The following is an 18,249-nucleotide window of genomic DNA, read 5'->3' on the forward strand; positions in this document are numbered from 1 at the left end:
TACAGTATACTCATTTTACCTGTTCAACTCCCCTTTGTTCAGAAGTGTTAGTGCTGCATCTGTTCCTTGCCAGGGATTAGCTGGAGGAGAGTGGGAGGTCTGAGATCCAGGGATGATGTAGATGAACCTGGGGTCACCAGGCTTCTGTGAAGACCTGGTGATAGGCCTCAGGGGGAAGCAGTAGGGCAGCCAGTGTGCAGGCGAGTGTGCCTGTCCCTGCAGGCAGCCAGGTGACAAACCGGAAATCATGCTGGCAGGAATGAGGTCCAGGCAGTAAGCAGGTATCTAATTTGTTCAAGACAACCAGTGGAGAGAAAAAGGCCCAGGTCTTAGAGGCCCGCGAGTGCTAAGTGTCATTCCAAGGGGTCCTTGGTGTAAGACAAGGCTCGGCCAGTGGAAACAGAGCCCATTTTCAGAACTGGAATTTATGTTTAAAAGTGGCACATTGCTTTACTTAAACACCGAGCCACTAGGTTTCAGGGTTCCTTGATTTCTCTCACAAGGAGAAGGGCTGCAGCCATATTCTGAAGTTGAACTGGACTTGGAGCTGGACGTTAAGTGGATGCAGTTTGGGGATTAGACCACAGTGGAAGCAGGTGACCAGGCAGCCAGGTCACTCACTGCCACCAGTGTGTCTGCTCTCCAGACATGTGGAAACTGATGATTGAAGGCTAGTACAAGTATTGTTTGTTTGACTCCTTTTTAAAAGTTCAATGTGGAATTTTATATACATAACTTAAAGGAAAGTTATGAGGTTAATACATAGAACTCCCATGTGTTGTTTCCCCCAATTCACCAATTGTTAACCTTTTGTAATATTTGCAATTTTGTTTTTATTAATTTTTACCTTACGTATTATTTATCTTTTTAACTTTAGTGCAGATTTGTTTTATTATTGCTCTTTCTGCCATATTTGCCATCTTTGTTTCATTACTCTATAGTATTTTCCTTTCCTGAACCATCTGGAAACAAATGCTAGACATCAAGCTTCTTTCCTCCTAAATGTTTCAATATATGGCTGCCTCAGTCAGGAAAGGTTACGTCGACATAACACCTTACAGTCTAATATAGTCCCTATTCAAATTTTGCATTTTTTGAATAATGACTTTCATAATAATTTCCCATATGATCATACATTGGCATTTAGTTGTGTCTCTTTATATCCTTAGCCCTTCTTTGTTTTCATAACATGTTTTTTAGCCTTTTTGGTTTTTTTATGGCATTGACAGTTTTGTTGCGTATTCTTCAGTTTTGGCTCATTCCATGTTTTCTTGTGATTAGATTTAGGTTATGTATTTTTTGCCAAGAGATATGAGTGATATTGTGCCCCTCCCAGTATATCAGGTATATCTTTTGAGGTACAAAATAAGAGAGTTAGGTGGTTCCAATAAAGGTGATTTTGATACTTCCCTTGCCTGCAAAGAGCTTAAAATCTGTTCAGATGAACAGGTTTTCTGGCATTTCTTGTGTATGTTAAATTTTCAGCATGGTGAGAGTTTTGATTTGATCACAGGGTCAGAACCTGGCTGATTTGGTAGCATGAGCGTCAGCACTGGGTGGGACGTGGTTCGTCTTCTGCTCTGCCTTTAGGAATCCTGAGGACACAGAGGACTCTGTTAAGCCATTTTGAATTTCTTCACACTCCATTGTATTTGTAGGAAACAGAGTTGGCACTATGGTTTCCTACCCTAGCTTGTCCTTTAAAAACTTTACGGAGTTTCGTGGCTGTTTTCTTTCTTTCTTTTTTTTTTTTTTTTAAATTATAACCAAGTCATGATGTAAAGAATTGTCTCTTAGCTGGAAGAACTCAGCCTACATACACATCCAGAACTAGGGTCCCCTATGGCTAACAGCCCAGTTTGCCCCCCCCCCCCGCTTTTTTGTTTTGTTTTGGAGGACGTTGCGGGAGAGGGCATAAGTGTGCTTTTAAGGATTTTAACAGAAAATGTCTTGGCTGGTACTGTGGGCAATATGAATTCTTTATAGTGCTCAATATGATTAGGATGGTGTGGCCTTGGTTACATGGCTCTAGCAATCTTTTCTGATTAATTTTAAATGAATTTAATCCCACGGACAATGTTCTAAAGAATTGTGTGGAGTTCTGAGACAGAAGACCCCTGCATCTTTAGGTGTCAGGTATTAATGACTGGGTGTTCTTTGATCTCTTGATTTGGACCTTCATGTCTTTCTTTCTGTTAGAAGTACATTTTTAAGCTAGACATACCTGATTGGGTTAGTGTCACTGTAGGAAATGTTTTTACTTCTTACTTAGGGAGGTTTTAGAGCTTCTTACCCAAAGGGGATAAAGCTCTTTACATAGAAAAGTGTTGCTCAGATGCTCTGCTCTAAACATCTACCCATCTACACTGTGTGTGTAGCTGCGACAATAGTCAGCACTCCATAGCTTTGCTAGGACTGTTCTGTGCCCTTTTCCTAAATGTTTAAAGTTTCCAAAAAAAAAAAAAATGTGTGGGGTTGCTCCCCTTTAGTACCTACAGATAGGTTTTTAAATATGCTGCAGTGTTTCTGTTAATTAATCTTATGTATAGTCATTCATATGCGTGCTTTTTTTTCTGTTCCTTCTTGAAGATTATGCTAGTTAAAACCACAATTACTATTTTTTAAAGACAAAACTTGCTGTTGTCTTGACAGAGCAAGGCATTTATCTGAAGCCTCTCTGGTTGCTGAGCACCCGGGTGTTGGCTGTCTCGGATCCCCTTTGTAAGGCCCCACTTCCCTGCACACTAGCTTGGTATGCTGGGAGAAGCTGCAGAGTCTGTTGGCTGGGCTTTATTTACGGAAACAGCAGGGTTGAGATTGATTGCGTTGAGAGACAGTGTATGGATGAGGGAGGGTCACAGCACATGCTCAGTCCTGTCAGTGTGAGGGGGAAGTTTCTGCGTTCTGCGTGAAGGCTTAGGTCATAGCACAAGCTCAGTGAAAGCTCTATGAGGTCTCTCAGACTGCATGTGCCTCCATTTTGAGTTGTTAGAGTAGAAAAGGACAGAGTTTTAGCAGTAAGTAGAGGTTCAGGGAGACAGCTAGACTCACCAGAGCCTCTGTTAGTCATGGATGATCCATTCAGCCCCTGCAGGTAGGCTAATCTTCGTCTGGCCTCACCGAGACAGTGATGGTTTTTGCTGCTCTTTCTCACTTTTGAAGATGTTTATGAATCATTTCATCATTCATAGTGCATGTTCCTGAGAGCCTTTAATTCAGCCCTGGCTGGACTTGTAGGTGGTGTTGCGAGGCATGAAATCAGAGCTAAGGATGGCGTCTATCCCAAGATGCATTAAAGCAAACGGGGAACATTGTGGGTCCCTCTGTCCCTGTCCTCTTCCCCTTTCCCTTATCTCTCTCTCTGTGGGTGTAGCTTTAACCTGAGACTTGCTGTGTGCCCTGTGCCAAGCTCGTTCACCTTCAAGCACCTGCAGAGCAAGCCTGCAGGCTGCTGGGTTAGGGAGTGCCTGGGCCCCAGAGCAGCTCTGTTTGGATGTTTTAGGAAGGGTGGTAGGTGGGCAGCTATTGGTTGCTTTGAAGGTGGGTGGAACTTGTTTTGATTGAGAGCCTGTTTGCCAGAGCAAATTATAATTCTTGTGATCTTTTCCTGAAGTCTGAAAATGAAATAGTGCGCACATTTTGACGTATGCAGGGGACAGCTGCAGATTACGGCTGCCACGGTATCACTTAAAAATAGATTTTATTTTTTTAAAGAAATGAAAGCTTTTGTCACACCACTTTTTACTGTCCATTGCCTCAAAAGAAAGCAGTCCTTTCTTCCTTTTGGAGCTTATGGAAAATTTCTTGGCAGTTAAAGAATTTGTACACAGCAACATGTATTAGAAGTTGAAGTTCCAGGTATTTTGTTTGTGCTTTTTGTTTTAGCAGAGGGTAACACTTGTATATGTGTGTTTTGTTGTTTGACTTGTCAGTTCTGTAGGAGAGGAGTAAAGAAAAGGAGTTGATGCCTGCTGAGGCGGAGGTACCAGCCAGCCCAGGTTTCGTGCTTGTTGCTCAATGGGGCTGAACACTAGTTTTTTCTGGGAGGGGAAGCTCCACTTTGTGTGTGTCCTGTGTGCAGACGAGGCTCAGAAAGATGGCTGTCACCATGGTCAGCCAGCTTAGGGCTCCAGTCCTAGTAAGTCAGAGTCTTATCCTAGTGAATATTAAGTGAAGTATTTAAATTATTTTAATTGTTCCTCTTTTTCTCCTATTCTTTCTTTTGATGAAGGTTGGAAAAAAATTTGAAGTGACACTTAAGTTTTTTTATTTGTGAGGATGAAGGGAAACTGACTATAGACGAATGTGCAACTGAAAAGCTCATAGTCTGACAGACGGAGAAGTTCTTCATATAATGAAAAAACTGACAAGATGAGGCCCCTGATTTTGGAGGAACGTTTTTGGAAAGCTAATTGTGAATTCTAGACACTGAAAACACTGCTAAAGTGTAATCTGGCTCCTAGCAAGTTCAGTTTTGAGATTGAGATTGAGGACATAAATTATATAGGGATAATATACAGTTAGTACACGTTTTACTGGTTGTTAATTTCTTTTTCCATTAATGTGAGAGCTGTCTTCCCATTATAATTTTATTTATTTGAACATTGCATTTGAAAGTTTGGAGCAGATACTCATTTTTCCTCAAACCATAAGTGTTGCTTCTGGAATTTGTCTCATTTCACTCTGTTTAGAAGCACATTTACTCTCCTGAGTCTAAAGTTGTCCTTTCTTTAGAGAAACTGGGTGTTGCAGCACTTGCTGCCCTTATAGGACAAGTTTCTGATTTATTTTAGAAAACCCATTATTTGAGTTAGGAGAATACTTGTCAGGAAAACAAATGTGAAACTGCCTTTCTATTCTAGGATCTTTAGTTCTTCTTAAACGTTTCAGTTTTTTACATTGAGCCAAAAAAAAAAAAAAAAAAAAAAAGTGAATAGAAGGCTGTACCTGTAGCTGAATCAACTCTGATCAGGTTCCTTCCTCTTGCCTGGCTGGCTTGGTCTGGCCTCATACAAATGTGTATTTGTAGAGCTTGCATGCAGATCTGCTTAGATGGTGAGAACTTGTAGTTCCTATGGTGATCTATGGTGAACCCTTTGTTTTTAAGAGTCGAATGTCTGTATTTCACATCCAGTAAAGTAAGTCACTAGAGCTATTTCTTGGATGGTATGCATTCGTTCTGTATGTTCCTGTCTTGGAAAAATACTTTGGGAATGTTATATGCTGGCCAGCCATCTCCCAGTTTATGGCTTCTATGCTTTTTTGGTGGTGGTAGAGGTGAAGGAACAGCTCATGGAAAGTTCTCTTTGTTGGTGAAGTTGTCTAGGGTCTTTGTTGCTTGGACCTTGAAATAATACTAGTTAGTTTCATATTAGCTAATTACTCCCCTCCTGTTGCCCTTGAGAATATCAGGAACTATTTGTGAATCTAGAGAGTATGTTTCCAAAAGAACAAAAACACAAGTTTACCAAAATATTATCCCAGTCTTGCTTTTCTTACCATTCTATTAGAATCTTGACTCAGAATCTGAGGTTGGGTCACATTTAAAATGATCCTCTGTCAACAAAAATTTTGCAGTCTGTGAATCTGCTCATAGCACAGGTAGGTCTGTTTTTGACTACTTCCCAGACTCTTGTCTGGTGTGTTAACTTATGCATCAGAAGGCTGATACACCTAAGACCTCTTATTTACTGTGTCTGTGATTCTCCAGTTGTTCATTGTTCTGATCCTTTTTCCTTTTGAATTAATTTTTTCTTTTCTTTTTTACTTTTTGGTCATTACTGAACCACAGTGTCTTTCCACTAGCGAGGCATTCATTCTAAAGCTATAAAACAAGCGTCTGATAGAATGAGACAGGAAAGAGAGAATATGGACTAAATAGAGATTTGAAATTATGTGTATGGTCATGAATCTCCTCCCAAACTGGTAATCATCTGTATTTAAGCAGTTTCTGATAGGGGAGGATATACGTCCTTGAACATATCTTTAAAGCAAATCTGAAAGAAAGCTAATCTAGTCTGATGTATACTTTGGGTCTAAGCTTAAATAGTTTATTCTGATTCAGTTGGGATTATTAGACATTAATTGTATAGTTCAAAATTATTTGAGCTTATATATGTCTTTGATTATTTGATTTGATTGTGTTCCCTATTAGATGATAAGCTTCTGGGGCATGGACCATGTCTCTTCTAGCCTCTTTTCCCAGTAGAGTGCCTGACAAATTGGCCTCCAACCTAAATATGTTGCATATATGAGTGGCATCTATAGTAAGAGAAAAGACTAGATTTCAAATTAGATGGTATGGTTCACATTCCACCTAGTAAGTTAACATTGGACCAGCTGTGACATTGGATAGGTTCCTTCTCTCCTCTGACCCTCAATTTTGTCATGGGTCATATGGAGATAAATAATACTTCTCACAGGTGTTATTAAGATTGGATGAGAACAGCATGAAAGTGTTTGGCATATAGTTGCTCAGTGTATTATTGTTCTTAATTCAAAGGCCAACTCTACAATCTCTCATAGGTGTGGTTCTCTCAGCAATATCTGTGTTTTTTGGCCAACCTATTTAACAACAGTGTTAAGAAATGGATTAGGAATTATAGTAAATTAAATTAGTGACCAATATGTTTAACCACCATTTACTGATCTTTTTCTTATGCTCTTTGGGTGTTTATATTTTTCTTTTCTTGAATATTTTTTTATAGAAGCTTTACTTTCATGTTGTATAACATTTGATATGTTCAGCATTTAGTGTTTTTTTTCTTACCACTTTCTCTGATTGTATGTGTGCGTGCGCGTGCGTGCTTGTGTGTGTGTGTGTGTGTGTGTGTGAGAGAGAGAGAGAGAGAGAGAGAGAGAGAGAGAGAGAGAGAGAGAATATGCTGTGTTGCCACCAGGGATGCTGCTGACCCCCAACCCCCAAATATTCTCACCACTAGAGTGAAGAAGAATAAGGTGATGGTCAAACAGAGTGACAATTGGATGTGGACTGTAGACCTGCCTATTTGGTCCAAAGTCCCTCTTTTTCTGGGAACCCTTCATTTCTGTTTATTATAAAATTTGATTTCAATATGCAGAAAGCCAACAACACTTCTGGGCAGGAGATCAACATACTCTTCAAATACTGCTGCTTTATAAATTATTGGAGTGACAGTGGGATTTTAAAAGAGGCAGATGTGTGTGCGCGCATGTGCAGCTCTGTGTCGGGCTGTGGTCCTTACAGCCATTTCCTCCTTTGCAGCCTGTGATGGCAGTTACACCTGGGAGGGGCCTGAGGTGGGGAAGAACCGCAGGTCACTGGCAGATGCACTGCACGCTCCTGCCTAGCAGGGGCGGGGCCTGACAAATGAGACTTTTTTCCCCTCTACCCTACTTTATTGTAAAAATAGAGCATATATACATGTAAAATACAAAATGTGTTAATGAGCTGTTTATGGCTTCCAGTCACAGTGCGCTATTAGTAGGTAAGTTTGCAGGGGAGTCAAAAGTTATATGTGGATTTTCAACTCTGTGGGGGTTGGCACCCCTGACCCTTGTGTGTTCCAGGGTCAACTGTGTATATCTTCTACTTTTGCTAACTGACCAACACTAATTTCATCATGTATAACTCTCAGGTTCTTTTTGATAGATAACCATAGCCACAAAGAAATTGAGGTGAGTAAGAATTAATTATTACCCCATAGTCTGGATATGAGATCATAATATAATAGAAGCCAGTCTTAAACCAAATTCTGATGCATATAGACATTTATCAGACGAAACAGTTCATACAACCTGCTCTGTAAGTTTGATGAGACCTTTAGCTCTCTGCCTTCTAAGGTGCTCTCACCATTCCCCTGCAAGAAAAGCCCTCATAAAGCAGATGTAACACCATTCATGAGGCTGAATTCTTTAACATGATAGACAACAAGCAAATGAGGCATTTAGACAGTGGAGTAAAATCATTGTAGTGCTTTGAAACCGGATTCTTTCTGACGTGTTGTTTAATTTTTTTTTTTACCATTTTTTTCTAATATCAAATATTGTGTAAAGGCCATGTTTACCGCATCTTACTTGTCCCATGGAAATTCTTTCTATTCCTCGGCTAATACCTAGAATCTTAGCCTGGATTCTGAGTCATCTGTAGGGGATCTTGTGGAAGGAGAGCTGCTTCGGGGGCCTGGAATCCTCTGTAATTAACCTACTGGGACCCCTTGAAAGAGCACCTTTATCTCCACAGCCTATGTTTCTTCTGTTAAGCTGGGAAGGTTGGATTAGATGTCCTCTAATAACGGATTTCCAGCAAAGTTTAGGATATTGTGACTCTGGATTTTGGAGGAGTTCCTGTCTTGACCTGTGTTTTGTATTTGTGTATGACTTTGGAACATTAACTTGTTCAACTGCTGGCTGATTCTCTTTTTTAAAAATTATTATTTTGAATGCATACCGACTTTTGTTCCTGCTGGGCACTTTTCTCAAACCGGTTTCAGATTAATTTTGCTTGGAGAGGGCTAGCCTTCTGTTACAGGTGACTTGACTTTGTAACAAAATGCTTAGATGCTATCTATGGCTAAACAGTAACTCAGTTAATATATTGGAGTCATTTATTCATTTAAAATATTTTTAGTGAATGCCAGTGGGCTCTAGGATATAATGGGGAGCAAAAAACAGACTTGGTTCCTACCCACATGGTGCTTTTGGTCTAAAGGGCAAGGCATCCATCAAAAGAAATAATTACACAAAATAAACAAATGATGACTGATAAGGGCCCACAGAGAGATAGGTGGTGCTTTGGGAACTCAGAAATTAACTCTGTTCTCACTTACTGCCACTACTTAGAGCTAATAATAGTAATGACTACTGTGCAACAGGAGCTGCGCCTACTTCTTTCCAAAGATCAGTTTTTATTTTTACACCAACCTTGCAAACTAGCCATGTAGAACTTCATTTTGTAGATGAGAAAACTGGGACTCAGAGAGATTGAATTATGTCTTCTAGGTCATGCTTAGAGCTAACAGAACCTAGGTACTAAAATTTTAATCCAGGTTCATTTAACTATTTAACTCGGAAGTCTGTGCTCTTTCCTGGCACCTGAGCATCTAGACTCAGGTGTGTCTAACAGCTCCTCCCTCCCAGTAGTGGGGCACCAGAATCTTGGGGCATCCTGATAGGATGTACAAAACATGGTGATTTCATTTAAATTTAGGAAAATATTTTCTATCCTAAAATGAATGAGAATATGTACTAGAATAGAATACAGAATTTACATGAATTTTTAAGATACTTTGTTAGACCCTAAAGAAATTGCAGACTTTTTCAAGACTCCTTTAGAAGTATGTGTTCATGTTGGACACATCTGAGAAACCTCGTACACTGTTCTAGTGTTCCTTAACTCTCACTTCTGCCCACAACCCTTCTAAAAAGAAGTGATTCTGATAAATTGCCTTTTTATTTTCCTAAAATTTTGTGTATATTTTTCTGACCCACAGTCCATTCCTGTGGTCACTTTCTGAATGAGGCAGTAGAACTTCTAGTCTTCTTTTTGTTGATTTTGTGTCAGTCTTCCTACTCAAATTAACACACTGTAGAAAAGATAAGAATAACCTACTGTCTGGAACTAGTGATCTGAAGGACAGGTTAAGGAAGATTACTCAGCGATTCATTCACACGTGGCACCTAGCCACAGAGCGGGGGTCTCACTTGAGTTATTAGGCCCAGCCTTTTGGAAATGGGCCACAGGCTGCACTGCTGTTACGTTCTGTGTTTGGGGTGGAGTCTAGGTCTGGGTTACGATGAGAAGTCGTGCCAGCTCCTCTAAAGGGCCTCCATTCTCCCCACCACCTCATGTCATTTCCCTCGGACCCCGTGTCCTTGTCCTTCTTTTTCCTGTGTAGACTCCAGTCCTTGTTTCAAGCAGTAACTGTGCTCACATAGAGATATTTGGGTGCCTTGAGTGGATGTCCACAGACCCTTGCCCCCTTCCTCCCGTCCCCTCCATTAGGATGAAGGAGGGCGGGCTCCCGCTTCCAGCCCACATGCCCTCTCACGGAGCCCTCCCCTCCCCGTGTCTGGCCAGCCAGTCCTCTCATCCCCTTTGCATAGATGCCTCTCTCTCTTTGATATTCAGTTGCAGGCTTCCTGCTCCTTTCTGTCCATTGCCTGTTTACTTCTTAGACTAAAATGTTTCCATGGAAACAGGTTACTTTTCAAAGGGAACATCTTGTCATTTTATTTAATCCACTGCAGCTGAAGAGGCCTGAAATATTAAGTTGTAGTTGCCATGGATACTGCTTTGTTACATTGGTTTCTTTTGTATCAGATTTCATATACAATGAATTTCTTTTTATTTTTTTTAATACTGAAGGAATAAACACAATGACTTACCATTATTCTTCTAATTTGCCTTATGGGACTTTTTTCACATTGCAAAGCAGAGATTTGTAGAATAAAAGGGGCTGAATCTCAGCTGTTCTGAAAACCATATATTATTTTAATTAGCCGTACAGAGAAATTCCTCCTTGCTGGTGAGGATGGTGACAATTTTTTTAAAGTATGATCCACAGCTAAGGATTTATCAAAAATGACCCATACCAGAGATCCTCTTTAGTAAATGCGGAGAAAAAATAAATATATGACTTGATTCCTGAATATCATTGCTCATTCATTAACTGTGGTACTTTTTTCTTTAAGTTGTTCAGCTGTCTACAGTATATGGGGGCTGGGGGATCTATTCATCATTTAATCAGCTTTCCTCATGTCTGGCTTGCTTTCTTATCCCCAGGCTGTCTGTAATGATGTACTCAGCTAGCCTCCGTTTTTGACTTTTTAAGATGCTACAGTGTGCTCCCATGCATTCTTCTCTCACCTCCCCAATAGTTACATTGTATATAACTGTACTGTAATATCAAAACCTAAACATTGGCATTAGTACAGCGTGTGCATACTTCTGTGCCATTTTATCACAAGTGTAGCTTTGTATAACCACCACCATAATACATAGATGGAGTCCATCATCACAAAGATTTTCCTACCCTCTCCCCTCTCCTTCACCGTTCCTAACAACTCGTCACCACTGATCTGTTCTCTAAAATTTTGCCATTGTCATAATGATACATACATTGGCCTTTAACTTTGACAGGTTTTGTTTTGTTTTCTTTTCTTTTCTTTTCTTTTCTTTTCTTTTCTTTCTTCTTTCTTATTTTTTTAAAGGATTTTACTTATTTATTTTTAGAGAGGGGAAGGGAGGGAGAAAGAGAGTGAACATCAGTGTGTGGTTGCCTCTCGAGCATCCCCTCCTGGGGGTCTGGCCCACAACCCATGCATGTGCCCTGGCTGGGAATAGAACTGGCGACCTTTTGGTTCGTGGTCTGGCTCTCAATCCAATGAGTCACACCAGCCAGGACTGATAGGTTTTCTTTTTAACATGATATTCCAGCTTAAAACAAACCCTCTGTTTGATTATTTTCTCTTGCTTTAGTGCTTGAAATGAACCTAGAACTACATTAGAGAAAATGATATAGTTTCTCATAGGTTCTATTTGTTTTTAATTAGTTGTACAATTTTGGTTCAGTACCTTAACGACTCTGCCCTATGGGATTGTGACTTTGACATTGGAGTTAACTAAGCTTGAGTCTGAATCCTCATTTTCCCATATATTAGCTGTGTGATCTTTGTCAGTTTCTTAACCTTGCTTAGGTTCAGTTTTCTTATCTGTAAAAAATATAGGTATTTATATTTATTACAGGTAATAGTAGTACCTACCTTACAAGGTCATCCTTAAGATTAGACAAGAAAATATATGGAATTTGCTTGGCTTGAAATAGCAGATGTTCAGTGTATATGTTAGATTCTTTATTGATGTTATGGGTAGTACTGTTATTTTCTATAAAGTGGAGATAATGCTCATAAGGAATAATGAAATAATGTATACCTGGCATAAAAAACACTATTATTTTGTTTGTGTTTATCATACAACTATAAGATATCTGAATTTAAGATGCTATAGGTGAAAACCCTGGGGTTTTATGTACAGATGTACATAAATGTGTCCTGCATTATCCTGGGGTATGACTTCCATCTCTGGTCTCTAATTTCATATGTAGTATCCTTTGTCTGGCCTTCCTTAGGTTTACACTGTCCTTATTCTGGATTTTCCTTTCTTAATTGATGGCCACCTTGGCTTTGCCCATATCTGCTGTTACTTAAGCAGTGCTCTGTGTCAAGCAGAAACCTTTTTGTAGCTGAGTTGTTTAAACACAGATAGAATGAGATCTGGATTTCTGTGAATGTCACTACTAATACTTTCATTAATTTCAAGATATGAATTAAATGAATTAATATATAAAAATGAAGTAATACTGTAGAGCACCTAGAACAGATATAAAGTACTCATTTATTAACTATTGTTGCTACTGATTGAAGGATAACCCTTGAATCGTTTGGATTATGGGCCTTTTGGATTTTAGCTTCCAATATTTCCTAAAGTTCAGAATGTTTCCTAAGAAGCATTTCTCAAAGTGTGGTTTGTGGACCCAGTTACAAATTTTATCAAGTCCCAATCCTTGGAGCCTGTCTTTGTAATAACATTCTGTGAAGAAAAATGGCAAGTGACGTAAAAGATTTTTCTTGCATTCCAAGGGGCATGGATGGTTTGTTTTAGACCTTAACTAGCCACTCTTCACTGTACACCATTTTTATTTGAAAGAATGACTGACAAACTGGCTATTCAGACTTGGGTGGCTGGCAGACACTTGATTGAAAGTGGAGGAAGTAAGCCTGCCATTTCCAGGGTAACAGCTGTTCACAGTTGCCAATGCTAGGATTGGAGCTTCAGAGTAAAAATTAGAATTTTAAAAAACTGTACCTACCACTTTGAGCTTGACAGCTTCTGTGCACTTATAGGCAGGCCTTCCTTATGAAATAGGTAGGATATTAGTAAATGTGATTTTTAAAAATTGTATAATGAGCTGTGTCAATATTTGGAAGATCTACAAAACTTAGTGATATATAGAAGAATTCCAAAACGTCTAACTAATGTATGACATTGCAAAAGACAGACTAGTGGGTTTTAATGTAAAAGAATCCAAAAGGTCTTTGATGATGTTTTAGATTCACATTGTGCAAAAATCTTTAAGAAACCATCACTTACTGAGTTTTGGTGTAGTATCAAAAAGAATATCCATAATTATAAAAAATGTATTAAAATATTCTGCCCTTTTCCAGTTACACATCTATATGAGGCTAGATTTTCCTCATATACTTTAGCCAAAACAACATTTTGCAACAGACTGAAGGTAGAATCAGATATGAGAATCCAGCTGTCTTCCATTAAAGAGATTTGCAAAAACGTAAAACAGTGCCTTTATTTTCATTGTTTTTTTTTGTGTAAATGTACTCATGTTTCATAAAAAATGTTATACATGTTAATATGTAAGTAGCTTCTTGTAAATAAATAAATAAATAAAATTTTGAAATTTCTCAAAAATACAACTTGGGATGCTCAGTAATTTAAACAATGTTAAAGGGATCTGAGACCAAAAAGTTTGAGAGTTGTTGTGTTACCTAAGAAGAAAAATGTAGTAGTCAGAATATGATTATCGAGTATTTTCTTCAAGCTGTTGATGTTACATTTAAATAATAATTCCTGGTGATTTTTGTCAAGTTTTACATCTTAGTATTCCAGAGATATCCATGCAGCCAAGGAACTTTGAATTTGTCCTGAATGCATAGTAATGCCAGGCAGATGCTATATTAGATTGTGGGTGATACAAAAAATGAATTAAATCTCAGTTCTGTACCCTACAAGCTGACAGTTACAGAATGGGTGGAGGTGGCAACGTCCACAATAATCATAGCAGATCATTATCCTCTAAAAGTACGGTGTGAGCCACATAAGGAGCATTCCGGAAGAAAGGGAGCAGTGAGGCAGCAGGGGAGAAGTGTTTAATTTAATGTAGAGTTTGGATGCCATCAAAAGAGGGGAGGATGGTGATTGTTCTGTTGGTTTCAGGTGCAGCTGGAGACAGCTTCCCTTGAAGCCTACTTCTTGCCTTTCATGTTTAGTTCCTATTCTGACAGTTCTTCTGTTGGATGCAGCCAATTCTCTCTAAAGGGTTGTGTTGCTATCTTCTACCTCTTTGTATCTTGCACCTAAAAAGTATTTCTGCCATTTATTCTATATTTGGGAGTTCCTGGATATGGTAGCTAATGCCAGTGTCTGCTTACCTAGCTACGATCCTAATCCTGCTCAAAAGTGAATGTACCTCCTAGTGTGAAATCCTAATATTTAAAAGTTGTATATGATTAAGAAGTGCTTCGTTGTGAAAATTGATTTTAAATGTTTTTAAAAAGATTCTTTGTTTTACCTTTATTTTGAGTAGGTACTTTTTTACCTACTCATCTTATAATAATGTTCATGGATATAAATATAAAAGAGAGAAACTGTTTCCAATTTAGGCCCTTAAGATACCCCAACACACTTTTTTTTTGTTTCACTTGTATCATTATTAGCAATATTAATGGTGAATAGCCTCCATTTTTACACAGATAAGTAGTTCTAGTCAATAAGATATTTAGGGGTTCGTTATTATTATTGTGGCACCTTTTTTAGCCAAACATTATATTGGCTTATTAAAATATTTTCAAAAAAAAATAACAAAACAAATTAAAAAAAGAAAACTATATTAAAGTGAACCAGGAATGTTTGTCTTGAATTGTGAAGGAATGTTTGTCTTGAATTATGAGAAAAATATATTAAAATGAACCAGGAATGTTTGTCTTGAATTATACTTAGCGGAGTATGTGGCAGTAATGGGGAAATGTTTTCATAACCAACCACTTGAGAAGCTTGGCATAATATATACCTTCTAGAACAAATTGGGATTGAGCTGTGGGTACAAATTACTGGATGGGCTGTGGCTGTAGCTTTCTGAGATGATACATTTTGGCTGAACTTGCATGTAGGCAGGCAAGCGTTTGGAAAGTATTTAGAAATAAAGGAGAGAGCTTTTGGCAGCTGTTTTGCTCATAGCTAGTTACGAAACAAAAGGGACATGTTAGAAGGGAAATTGGTAATGGCAACTGCTTGTTTTTCTTAAAGCAGTACTGGTGACTAAAAAAGCCTCCTGCCCTATTGGTTCTCCTGTAAATGGCTTAAAACAGCTTCTTATAATTCCTACAGAAACCAGCTATAACAGCCTTACCTTCTAGCTCTTGTTTTTCCAACATAGCATTCGCCTGCTGAAGATGCGAAAATGACTTACACTGTAAAGTCAGCACTTCAGGCAAGCTTTGTCCCCTCAGGCCCCCTCCTGCCCTCCCTCGTGGCCTGCAGCCCCTGCAGGGCTTCACTCCCACTTGGGAAGTCCCCTGATGTGCTTGTTGTCTCCTCCTTCTGAGGTCTTTTTGGAACTTAACCATTTCATGGACTTTACTCCTGAAGCCTGCCTAATTTTGGCCACTCCCCTTTTCAGTTTTATATTCTGTTTCTCCTGAAACATTTTGTGCTCATGAAGATAGTGATTGGACCTGGTCTGGTGTTTTGGGGATGGATGCTACCTCCCCAGGTAGGTGGGTGGTAAACTCCTAAGTACCAGACACATGCCATTTCTTTTTGTTACTTGTCTCTGCTTTGTCATATGTACTGGCCCCCTTTGCCAAAATAAAATTCTTCATGAGAAAAACTGTTGGCTTAAAATAAGGAAGTGCTGGACTCAAGGCCTTGGAAGGAAAAATAGCTTTCCAAATTCATCTTAATAACTTCAGACATAATGGTGGGGGTATGAGGTCCATGGGAGAAAATCAAGAGACTGGGCTTCCTCTCTGGTCCTCTGCTATCTTATAATGAACACACTTTAGCTCAGTCCAAGACGGCCAGCTCTCACTGAGCAGCTCTCGCTGTGTAAAAGTCTCCTCCTAGGCACCAGTGACAACTCAGTGGTGACTATGAACAAACAGAGACTTGTCACAGGCACAGAAAGGGTTCCTACCATCACAGACAGGCAGCTGGGAATGGAGAGCTCCAGGAGGGCAGGAACTGTGATTTTTTTGTTGTCTGCTGTACCTCCAGTAAGTGCCCTGTGCAAGGCTGGGACAAAACAGATATTCGTGGACTATCTCATGAAGGACTGAAAAGAGAAATCCTTCCTACACTTCTGTGGGTGTGGGAGTGAAATGGGGAGGACATCAAGAAAGGCTTCTTGGCTATAGTGTCTTCTAAAAGTAACCAGACGGTTAGAACTTGGAGCCAGGGAGGGTGGACCATGCAAGTGCAGTAGAAATGACAGAGACCAGCTCGCTCTGGATTCTGGTCTAGTTTGCAGCGACATGGCTAAACGCTCCAAGAAGACTCGGATCACCAGCAAATAGGGGGCCTGTTATGGTGCCTCCCTCAGGGAAATGATGAAGAAATGGACTCAAGGCCTTGGAAGGAAAAATAGCTTTCCAAATTCATCTTAATAACTTCAGACATAATGGTGGGGGTATGAGGTCCATGGGAGAAAATCTCCCATGGGGGGGTTGAAATCAGCCAGCATGTCAAGTTCACTTGCTGCTTTTGTGGCAAAACCAAGATGAAAGAGAAACCAAGGTGAGGTAGAAACCAAGATGAAGAGACGAGCTGTGGGGATCCAGCCCTGGGGTTCCTGCATGAAATGGTAGCCGGTGGCGCCTGGACCACAGCACCACCTCTGCCGCCACTGTTCTGTCTGTCATCAGAAGACAAGGGACTGAAAGGCCCGTAGAAGCTCCACACTCTGACACATTGATAGACTTCAATAAATGGGTTAATTCATGTGACAAAAAAATAAAGAATGGCGTTGACTGAAATGAGACAAGCCCTTTCACCTCTGGGACCTGCTGGCCTCGTTACCTCACCTCTTTTTCATCTCTGCTTAAGTTTCACTTTATTAATAAGACCTTTTGTGACTGACCTGTATAAAGAACTATAAAAATATGTCAGCATTTCCCATCTGTTTAATTCCTCGAGCCTATCATCATTTGGCTTATTTGTTTGCTTTTTTTTTTCCTTACCTGAACCAGAATATAAATTGTAAGAAGACAAGGACATTGTATTGTTCATTGCTTTATCCCTAACACCTAAGACAACTTCTGGCTTACCATAGGTACTTAGTAAATATTTGTTGAATGAATGAATGACCAAATGTGTGTGCTAGGAACCATAAATTATCTTGTTTATATTTTAATAGGATTTATTGTAGGGCACCCTGAAATGTTGTGAAAAGAAGAAGCCTCTATTGGGATTATAGTGTAGGCACATGCCTCTCTCTTGGATGTGAACAAGTGATAGTGAAGGCGCTCGTAACAGGAAGCTGTGGTAACAGGGTTTTTAGAAGGAAAAGGTGTAGAGATGTATGTGGTGTGGGAGCATACATGGGTAGACCAGTGTTTAGAAATAGTGGATTCTTCCCAAGTTACACCTCTTTTATTTGAAGTGAATTACTTTCCTTGAAAATATATGTGGACATTTATGTCAAAACTACATTTGCTAACCAAATCTACTCTGTTCCTGACAGGAGGCTGAACAGTACCCAGGGGGAAATTCGTGTCGGTCCTAGCCATCAGGTAAAGTGCATGTCAGTAGTTTCTATAATAGTTTTTTTAATAAGATTTTCTTTTTTTATTTTTAGACAGAGGGAAAGGGAGGGGGAAAGAGAAGGAGAGAAACATCAATGTGAGGTTGCCTCTTGCATGTCCCCGACTGGGGACCTGGCCCACAATCCAGGCACGTGCCCGGACTGGGAATCGAACCAGCTGCCTTTCGGTTTGCAGGCTGGCACTCAGCCCACTGAGCCACACCAGCCAGGCTTTAATAGGTTTTTATTTCTTATTATTCTGCTGGCCTTTTTATTCTGTTGACTAGCAATGTAGAACTGATTGCTACAGGAATTTTTTATATAAATGAAGAGTTCTTTTCCAGATTACCTCATACTTTTATTTTTAATTATGATAAAATATACATAATGTAAAATTTATCATTCTAACCATTTTAAAGTATCCAATTAAGTGGCATTAAGTACATTCATATTCTGCAGCCACCCCCACCATCAACTTCCACAACTTTTTCATCTTCCTTAAACTGAAATTGCCCATTCAAACTGAAACTGGCTGAGGGGCAGAACAGTGACTCCCCATTCTTCTGCCCCTCAGCCACTGGCATCCGCAATTCTACTTTATGTCTGTATAAACGTTCCCACTCGAGACACCTCACATCAGTGCAATCGCGTAGTGCTTGTCCTTTGTGTCTGGCTT

General features: G+C 39.6%; 1 protein-coding gene across 5 annotated transcripts in view; it reads left to right on the forward strand.

The window, feature by feature from the left end:
- RERE (arginine-glutamic acid dipeptide repeats) overlaps nt 1-18,249 on the forward strand; it is a 373,240-nt gene that overhangs the window by 241,998 nt on the left and 112,993 nt on the right. For 4 of the 5 annotated variants that reach the window (XM_054579811.1, XM_054579813.1, XM_054579814.1 and 1 more), the window contains one exon: nt 17,514-17,562. In XM_054579811.1, the coding sequence (XP_054435786.1) occupies nt 17,514-17,562 (49 nt within the window). Of the gene's footprint in view, nt 1-2,829; nt 3,095-17,513; nt 17,563-18,249 lie in introns of those variants that run through there. The other variant, XM_054579815.1, reaches the window with a different exon arrangement.

Source organism: Pteronotus mesoamericanus, unplaced genomic scaffold (genome assembly GCF_021234165.1).
Source record: "Pteronotus mesoamericanus isolate MK-2021 breed Mesoamerican mustached bat unplaced genomic scaffold, CSHL_Meso_final contig_557, whole genome shotgun sequence".
NCBI lineage: Eukaryota > Metazoa > Chordata > Mammalia > Chiroptera > Mormoopidae > Pteronotus > Pteronotus mesoamericanus.